The sequence below is a fragment of the Populus alba genome, chromosome 19, assembly GCF_005239225.2.
Source record: "Populus alba chromosome 19, ASM523922v2, whole genome shotgun sequence".
Classification (NCBI taxonomy): domain Eukaryota; kingdom Viridiplantae; phylum Streptophyta; class Magnoliopsida; order Malpighiales; family Salicaceae; genus Populus; species Populus alba.
Genome location: NC_133302.1, coordinates 9,148,578 through 9,158,197, shown reverse-complemented (window position 1 = coordinate 9,158,197; position 9,620 = coordinate 9,148,578). Strand labels below are relative to the sequence as shown.

At 31.5% G+C, this 9,620-nt stretch overlaps 1 protein-coding gene across 1 annotated transcript; it reads left to right on the top strand.

Annotated features, from left to right (window-relative positions):
- Nucleotides 1-336: 336 nt before the first annotated feature.
- LOC118051546 (TMV resistance protein N-like) lies at nt 337-5,499 on the top strand. Its single transcript, XM_035062200.2, has 7 exons — nt 337-524; nt 738-1,233; nt 1,378-2,503; nt 2,578-2,853; nt 2,961-3,869; nt 4,163-4,746; nt 5,189-5,499. The coding sequence occupies exons 2-6, from the start codon at nt 743-745 to the stop codon at nt 4,742-4,744; spliced, it is 3,384 nt and encodes a 1,127-aa protein (XP_034918091.1). The 5' UTR covers nt 337-524; nt 738-742; the 3' UTR covers nt 4,745-4,746; nt 5,189-5,499.
- The last annotated feature ends 4,121 nt before the right edge of the window (nt 5,500-9,620 follow it).

Sequence of the window (9,620 nt, the reverse complement as noted above, 5' to 3'; positions counted from 1 at the left end):
GTGGAAAAAAAATCCCAATATCGACAAACATCCCAAATAAAGATATCTTTTCGTCCCTTGTTATCGTGTGGATATTATTTCAGAAAATCAATTCAACCGTACTCCAAAGAACACTCAGACTTCACCACGAAAGTTACCACTCTAAATTCCAGCTCAATAATTTATTCTTTGACAATTATTGCATTGCTAATAATTTACAAGGAACCATACTTTCTAACCGATACTCAATCGATCTGCACCTACCACGAAATTACCGATAAGAGTCTTGTTTGATATTTTTCCAACTTTTACTATTTTACTTCAAAGTTTCAATAATTGTTTTTTCATTACATATTCTTTCCAACGTGTAATAATTTGGAACCACTCGCAATAAATAAAGCCAGCAAAGGCAGATGTGTGTGTCTATATATACATGAACTGCTGATTCGATTTGAACACCCCATTTCTCCGATTCAATAACTTCACTTGCAAAACTTCTCTCTCCGATTGCTACAGTTTCATAGCTAACTCTTTGTTATACAGAGGTATATATGGCTAACTCTTCTTTGCTTCTTTCTTGTTTTAATTTCATGTCTTTACCAATAACAATAATGTGAAAGCTTTGCTTGTTTCATGTTTAACTGCAGTTGCTGTTGTCTAATGCTCTCTCATTATTAAGCTTAAATTGCTGTATTATCTTCAATGATCACTTCACATGTATCAGCAATTGCTAATTGATTGTTCCTTAAATTCTGCAGCTGAAATGACAGAGCCAGAGTCTTCTCGTTCTAGACCAGAAGGGGCCTATGATGTCTTCCTGAGTTTTAGAGGAAAAGATACTCGCAAGACATTCGTGGATCATCTATATACTGCCTTAGTCCAAGTAGGAATCCACACTTTTCGAGATGATGATGAACTTCGTAGAGGAGAAGAAATCTCCGAGCATCTTCTCGAGGCAATTCGAGAATCAAAGATATCCATAGTTGTCTTCTCAAAAGGATATGCTTCTTCTAGATGGTGTCTAAATGAACTTGTAGAGATTCTTAAGTGCAAAAACAGGAAAACCGGTCAGATTGTTCTTCCTATATTCTATGACATTGATCCTTCATATGTGAGAAAACAGAATGGCAGTTTTGCAGAAGCATTTGTTAAACATGAAGAGCGTTTTGAAGAGAAGTTGGTGAAGGAGTGGAAAAAAGCTCTTGAGGATGCCGGAAACCTATCTGGATGGAGTCTCAATGATATGGCAAATGGGTATTCCTTCTCTCTCTAAGATTCACTTGCACATGTTTATGGAGTAATTTTACATTACATTTTTCAATGTGAAGTAATAAAAGATTTCTTTTTATCATACTTAATTGACTTGCTATCGATGACTTGCTTTTTTTCTGTGAGCAGGCATGAAGCAAAATTTATCAAAGGGATTATCAAGGATGTGTTGAATAAATTACGTCGCGAGTGCTTATATGTTCCTGAGCAAGTAGTAGGTATGGATCGGCTTGCTCGCAATATTTTTTACTTTCTAAGTACTGCAACAGATGATGTACGCATTGTGGGCATACATGGGATGCCAGGAATAGGAAAGACAACTATAGCAAAAGTTGTATTTAATCAACTCTGCTATAGATTCGAGGGAAGCTGCTTTCTTTCGAATATCAATGAAACATCAAAACAATTCAATGGTCTTGTTCCTTTACAAAAGCAACTTCTTCACGATATTTTAAAACAGGATGTTGCAAACTTCGATTTTGCTGATAGAGGAAAGGTTCTGATCAAAGAGCGACTTTGTCGCAAAAGAGTTCTTGTTGTTGCTGATGATGTGGCTCATCAGGACCAGCTAAAATCGATGATGGGAGATCGAAGTTGGTTTGGTCCCGGAAGTAGAGTAATTATTACAACAAGAGATTCAAATCTTCTTCGTGAAGCAGATCAAACATATCAGATCAAAGAATTGAAACCAGATGAGTCCCTTCAGCTTTTCAGCAGGCATGCCTTTAAGGACACCAAGCCAGCAGAAGATTACTTTGAGCTTTCGAAGAAAGCCGTTGGTTACTGTGGAGGACTTCCTTTAGCTCTTGAGGTTATAGGAGCTCTTCTGTTCGGGAAAAACAGAGGTGAATGGGAAAGTGAAATTGACAACTTGAGCAGAATTCCAAACCAAGATATTCAAGGAAAGCTTCTAATAAGTTATCAGGCACTTGATGGTGAACTACAAAGAGCATTCCTTGATATTGCATGCTTCTTTATTGGTATAGAGAAAGAATACGTCGCAAAAGTGCTAGGAGCCCGTTGCCGTCTCAATCCAGAAGTTGTTTTGAAAACTCTCCGTGAAAGGTCTCTGATTCAATTTCATGAGTGTAACATTAAAGATGAAAGGCAGTTATATGGAGAGATGGTAGCCATGCATGATCTATTACGAGACATGGGAAGGGAGGTCGTTTGTAAAGCGTCTCCCTTGCATCCTGGAAAAAGGACCAGAATTTGGAATAAAGACGATGCATGGAATGTACTTGACCACCAGAAGGTAAGAGCTCAAGCGTATTTTCTAGTCAAACTTTTTACAAATAATTGTATTAAAGTTGTATTGTTTTTTTTTAGGGTACGGATGTTGTAGAGGGTCTTGTACTGGATGTCAAAGCATCAGCAGCTAAATCACTTGGCACAGGATCATTTGCAGAAATGAAATGCTTAAATTTACTCCAAATCAATGGAGTACATCTCACCGGATCCTTCAAACTGCTTTCTAAAGAGTTGATGTGGATTTGTTGGCATGAATGTCCTTTGAAATATTTTCCATCTGATTTTACCTTGGACAATCTAGCTGTTCTTGATATGCAGTACAGTAACCTCAAAGAACTATGGAAAGGAAAAAAGGTACGAAACATGCTTCAATCCTCAAAATTTTTCCAGTATGTAATTTATATTTACACGTTATGACTTTCTATGATTAATTTTCATTATTTTTCTCTCTATTATAACAGATTCTTGACAAGCTTAAAATCCTTGATCTCAGTCATTCTCAACAACTTATTAAAACACCAGATTTACACAGTTCAAGTCTAGAGAAACTAATTCTAAAAGGTTGCTCGAGTTTAGTTGAGATGCATCAATCAATTGAAAATTTGACGAGCCTTTTTTTCTTGAATCTAGAGGGATGTTGGAGGTTGAAGAATCTCCCTGAAAGCATTGGCAATCTAAAGTCTCTTGAAACTCTGAATATTTCTGGGTGTTCACAACTTGAGAAATTACCGGAACGCATGGGTGATATGGAATCCTTAACCGAGCTACTAGCTGATGGGATTGAAAATGAGCAATTTCTCTCTTCAATTGGACAATTAAAGCATGTCAGAAGGTTATCATTGTGTGGATACAGTTCGACTCCACCAAGTTCTTCTTTGATTTCAACAGGTGTTTTGAATTGGAAACGTTGGCTGCCAGCATCTTTCATTGAATGGATATCAGTGAAACGTCTTAAGCTTTCTAATGGTGGTTTGACTGATTGCACAACTAACTGTGTTGATTTTAGTGGTTTGTCCGCTTTAGAATTTTTAGATCTAGCAGGAAACAAATTCTTCAGCCTGCCTTCTGGGATCGGCTTCCTTCCCAAGCTATCGTTCTTGTCTGTTCGGGAATGCAAATATCTTGTATCAATCCCAGATCTTCCCTCAAGTTTAGACATTTTGGTTGCAATTGATTGCAAATCATTAGAAAGAGTAAGAATATCAATCAAGTCAACAAAAAATCTATATATAGATGTACGGGAAAGTCATTCGTTAGAAGAGATTCAGGGCATTGAAGGTCTAAATAATAGTTTCTGGTATATTCGTGTTGATGATAACCGGATTCACCGCCGTCATTCACCAAATAAATTACAGAAGAATGTTGTTGAGGTACTTTTTCTTTCAGTCTCTCTTGCAAAAAAATAAACACAAACAATTGACACATATATTGATTAATGTCTAAAATCTCAGCATTCTTTAAAATCAATATGTATACAGGCAATAATCATTATTATTATTATTATTTTATTTTAAAAAATAAATATCATCTTTAATAATATTTTTATTTTTCTTATTTAATCTAAAAAATAAATATTATATTTAATAATATTTTTTATTAAATATTTAAAGTCTGATTGGTTTTATTTTTTATTTCTTGATTTAATGATAATATATTTATACAGGCAATGTGCAACGGTCGTCACCGCTATCATATTCGCTCCTTTCCTGGTGAGATGCCAAATTGGATGAGCTACAGTGGAGAAGGATGCTCATTGTCATTCCATATACCTCCAGACTTCCTAGGCTTAGTTCTTTGGGCTGTCCATCCATTTGAGAAGGAATGTTTTTATTACTTAGACATTATTATTATAAGAAATAAAAGCAACGGTATTGAATTGTTTAAAGATTATGGAGCATCAAAAAGAATGTGGGGTCCATATGAGGGAAGGATAAGATACATGAGTAGAAGTGAAATGGCAATGGAAGATTACTGTGCAGATGACGAATTGGAACTATACATTTATCCAGAGCCAAGAGAGCATGCAGTACACATTAAAGAATGTGGGGTCCATGTGATCGCAGGAAAATCAGATTCATTTGAAGAGTTAGAAGTGGGAAGAGATACAGTGATGCCTTCACCACCGCCATATCATCTGCTTCCTCATCCTCATTGTGGTTCAATCACAGCGTCTACACCGAAGCAATGGAGTGATTATTTATTTGCGAAGCTGCAAGGACATAGCCTCGATTTAAGACTTAATTGATGGTAAGAACAAATATTTCATTTACTTATTTTTATTCTATTGTATTTAATTTATGAGATTAAATATTATCTTTAATGATTTTATTATTATTATTTAATATAAAAAATTAAATATCATCTTTAATAAAAAAAAATATTAAATATTTAAGGCTTTTTGGTAAGAATACATATTTCCTTTAGTTATTTTTATTTTATTCTATTTAATTTATGAGATTAAATTTTATCTTTAATTATTTTATTTTTCTTATTTAATCTAAAAAATTAAATATTATCTTTAACAAAAATGAAACGATGTGATATTAACCTTTTTTATTATTATTATAAAGTAAGTTTATTAATTAAAAGAGAGATGAGATTTGTTTGTAATAACAAAATGCATATACAATCATGCATGTTTAACTTTCTTTCCAAACTTGAAAGTTAAATTGAATTTGATGGTTTTCAGGGGATGACATCTTTTAAATGGATGTGAGAGCACAAGATCATTTTACGGAGAGATGTTTAAAGTTACTCCAAATCAGTATGGTATTTCTGTCTGATAAGTTGATATGTATTTGAAGTTCATTTTCCAAACTTGAAAGTTTCATTGGATGTTCTTTTGAAATCTTTTCCAACCTATTTGAAATTGGACAACCTAGTTGTTATTATCCATGATGTAATTTATATTTTCAAGTTATAACTTTTGATGAATATTGTTTCATTTTTTTTTCTCACTTCTTTGATGTATTCTCCAAAAGATGAAAATCATTGATCTTAGTTAGAAAAAATTGGTTTTCTAAGAAGAGATTATTGGTTGAGATAGCATTTGAGTTGGTTTTTCATCGTTTAATGTTAAGATTCAAAATAATTGATGAAAACTGCCCATACATAGAATTTTTTGAAAAACATCTTTAATTAGTCTATTAAGTAAAGTCTTGTTAGTTTTGGCTATAAGATCTTGCTATGCATTATTGCATGGTTTTTAGTACTTTTTGGCTTTTCTTTTCTTATATATACAACTTTTGTTTTTCTAGCTAGTTTGTCATTAGTTTTATGGCACTAACACCAATTAATAATAAATCTTGGACTATTATTAAATAAAGAAAAAACATAAACATTCTTAAAACACCAAACTTGCATAGTTCAAACCTAGAGCTATGACAATAATCTAATTTAGAAAATAATTAATTTTTCTTTGTAGTCTTAGAAAATAGTATTTAATCCTTATGTTTTCATATTCATCTATGATTTAATCTTTTACATCCATTTCATCTTCTTATTATTTTAATCCTAAAAAAGCTAAAAAACTAATATCATAAATACCAATTCAAAATAAACAAAATGTTTTAAGAATTTTTAGGTATTGCCTCTCTTTTTTTAAAAGACATTAACAACATATTTAATCAAACTTAAATTTCATGGCCTTACCACACTAATGATAATCATTTAAAAATAGAATTTCAAAAAAATCAATCTCATAAACAAAAAAATACATTGCGAAGAAAAATTTAAAATAAACTAAATGATTAAAAAAAATTTAATCAAACATACTTTGTAAAACAATATTCTAAAAATAAAATATTGGATCGACACAAACATTATAGAATAACCTATCAAATCTACGACTCGGGTTATAGATTCTTGTAACCCGTCACCCGGTCTCTTGGCCGGATCAACTCTTAGATCGGGTTTAATAACTATAATAAAAACCACAAATGCATATGTTCATGGTCTATAGTGTTTTAAATCTAGTTGGTTTTTGTTGCTATGTTACATCATTCCTTGAAATCTTAAAAAATAGTATTTAATCCTTATATTATTATATTATCTCTAATTTAATTTTCAAAATTTTTAAAAAATGCTTTTAAAACATAAAAATAAATAGAATTTTACTGAACTGAGTTAAAAAATATATATAAAAACTACTTTACAAAAAACTGCATTTCAAACTTAATTTTTTAATAAATCCCACAATATAAAATACAATTTAATATATTACAAATAACTAACTATATTTTTTACACCACAAACACAAAAACTAAACCTAAACAAAGGCATCTTGAGTACGAGAGTGAGAATGAGAGAGAGGTAAAAGTTTGTTTCTATCTAAGTACGAGAGTGAGAATGAGAGAGAGGTAAAAGTTTGTTTCTATCTATGAAAGCATGAAGGTCCCACTAATGCACGTTCTCCACAAACGAACCCCAATTTCGCCACTACAGCTCATTCCAGCAAAAAGGAATTGAATTCAAAGCAACAAATCATTAAATACGTGGGTTGGTAATGACTCTGGCAAAAAGAAACAAATAAAAGTTTTTTAATTATTTTGGCAAAGTGTTTGATAAAATTCCTTGACTGGAAAAAAAAAATATATATATTTTTTAATTTTTTTTTTAAGTACTCTTACATCACAAAAACAAGTAATTTTCAAGTCTTCCACTGTGTTACATTTATTGAATGTGAAAGTGGGAACTTATTGAGATGAGAGCTTTCTATCTTAGACTTTGGCAAAAAGAAACAAATAAAAGTTAGCGTTCACACTGCCACATTGATTATGTTAAAAATGAACCTAATTCAGCTTAGGCATCAACAACGTGTTGCCTCCTAGCATCTTCAATGCAAAAAGCAAAATTAAAAAATTAAATTAATAAAATGACTTTTTAAATAGTATAAATATAGCTTTTTTAATTATATACATTTTAATGGTAAAACATTATTTAGAAAGCCATTTATATTTTGATATATTTCATGTTAAATTCATTTTTATATAATTATGTAACTAATTTAGATATTTTATATATAATATAATTATGATGTTATTAATTATATAATTAATATGAGTAATTTATAAAAATAATATAAAATTTAATGAAATAATATGAAAGTTAAAAGATATAATTTAAAATTAAACTTAAAATTTATTTATATTAATATTTTTAATTTTCAGTTTTATATGTTACTATTAAAAATTTAATTTTTTAAAAGTAAATTTAAATTCAAACTTTGAAAAAACCATTATATTTTAAATTTTGATTTTCAATTTTTTAAAAAAAAAATTCATGCTTTGAAAAAATTTAAAACAAGAACAAGTTTATCTCCTTGCTTTTAAAGAAAAAAATATATTGTTGACCAATGGCTATAAAAATAACCATTGGCAACATTACTTTTATTTTTTGCTATTTCTACATAAACATGTAGAAATAGCTCCTCTCAACTTAAAGAGTCATTTTGACTTTCTTATTGGTTGCTGAATTGAAATACTTAATTAAAGAAATAATAGCTAAAAAGATATCTTTTTAATTTTACCTCTTCGTTTGCCTCTCCGATTGGAGATGCTCTTACCACTACATTACAAACGAAACTTAAAACAAATCTTTCATACCTCCTCTGTCGCTTTCCTGACATGTTCATGTCACTGCTCATAGCCAATGTTTTATTTCTTGGTCCTTGGGATCTTTATCTATTTTTATTTCGGTCACCAAACTTTATTTTTTTCAATTACATCCTCACAAGCTCTATTAACAGGTTATTATCTACTTCGATTTTCTTCTTCTCGCATATATCATATCTCTTTAAATATTCCTACACTGAATTAGAAATCAATTATTTTAAACTGTCCTAACAAAAAATATATTTTATTAGGGTACGGATGTTGTAGAGGGTCTTGCACTGGATGTCAGAGCATCAGAAGCTAAATCACTTGGCGCAGGATCATTTGCAGAAATGAAATGCTTAAATTTAGTCCAAATCAATGGAGTACATCTCACCGGATCCTTCAAACTACTTTCTAAAGAGTTGATGTGGATTTGTTGGCATGAATGTCCTTTGAAATATTTTCCATCTGATTTTACCTTGGACAATCTAGCTGTTCTTGATATGCAGTACAGTACCTCAAAGAACTATGGAAAGGAAAAAAGGTACGAAACATGCTACAATCCTCAAAATTTTTCCAGTATGTAATTTATATTTACACGTTATGACTTTCTATGATTAATTTTCACTATTTTTCTCTCTATTATAACAGATTCTTGACAAGTTTAAAATTCTTGATCTCAGTCATTCTCAGCAACTTATTAAAGCACCAGATTTGCACAGTTCAAGTCTAGAGAAACTAATTCTAAAAGGTTGCTCGAGTTTAGTTGAGATGCATCAATCAATTGAAAATTTGACGAGCGTCGTTTTCTTGAATCTAGAGGGATGTTGGAGGTTGAAGAATCTCCCTGAAAGCATTGGCAATCTAAAGTCTCTTGAAACTCTGAATATTTCTGGGTGTTCACAACTTGAGAAATTACCGGAACGCATGGGTGATATGGAATCCTTAACCGAGCTACTAGCTGATGGGATTGAAAATGAGCAATTTCTCTCTTCAATTGGATAATTAAAGCATGTCAAAAGGTTATCATTGTGTGGATACAGTTCGACTCCACCAAGTTCTTCTTTGATTTCAACAGGTGTTTTGAATTGGAAACGTTGGCTGCCAGCATCTTTCATTGAATGGATATCAGTGAAACGTCTTGAGCTTTCTAATGGTGGTTTGACTGATCGCACAACTAACTGTGTTGATTTTAGTGGTTTGTCCGCTCTAGAATTTTTAGATCTAGAAGGAAACAAATTTCTCCAGCCTGCCTTCTGGGATCGGCTTCCTTCCCAAGCTATCGTTCTTGTCTGTTGGGGCATGCAAATATCTTGTATCAATCCCAGATCTTCCCTCAAGTTTAGACTTTTTGGGTGCAGCTCGTTGCAAATCATTGGAAAGAGTAAGAAATACCAATCAAGTCAAAAAAAGATATATATATATATATATATATATATATATATATATAAATCTATGGGAAAGTCATTCGTTAGAAGAGATTCAGGGCATTGACGGTCTAAATAATAGTTTCTGGTGTATTTGTGT

Bases quoted from the DNA above. Each gene is read 5' to 3' on its own strand.
- LOC118051546 (XM_035062200.2), top strand. From the start codon at position 743: ATGACAGAGCCAGAGTCTTCTCGTTCTAGACCAGAAGGGGCCTATGAT. The intron at 1,234-1,377 runs GTATTCCTTCTC...TTCTGTGAGCAG, and splicing joins CTCAATGATATGGCAAATGG to GCATGAAGCAAAATTTATCA. The intron at 2,854-2,960 runs GTACGAAACATG...CTATTATAACAG, and splicing joins AACTATGGAAAGGAAAAAAG to ATTCTTGACAAGCTTAAAAT.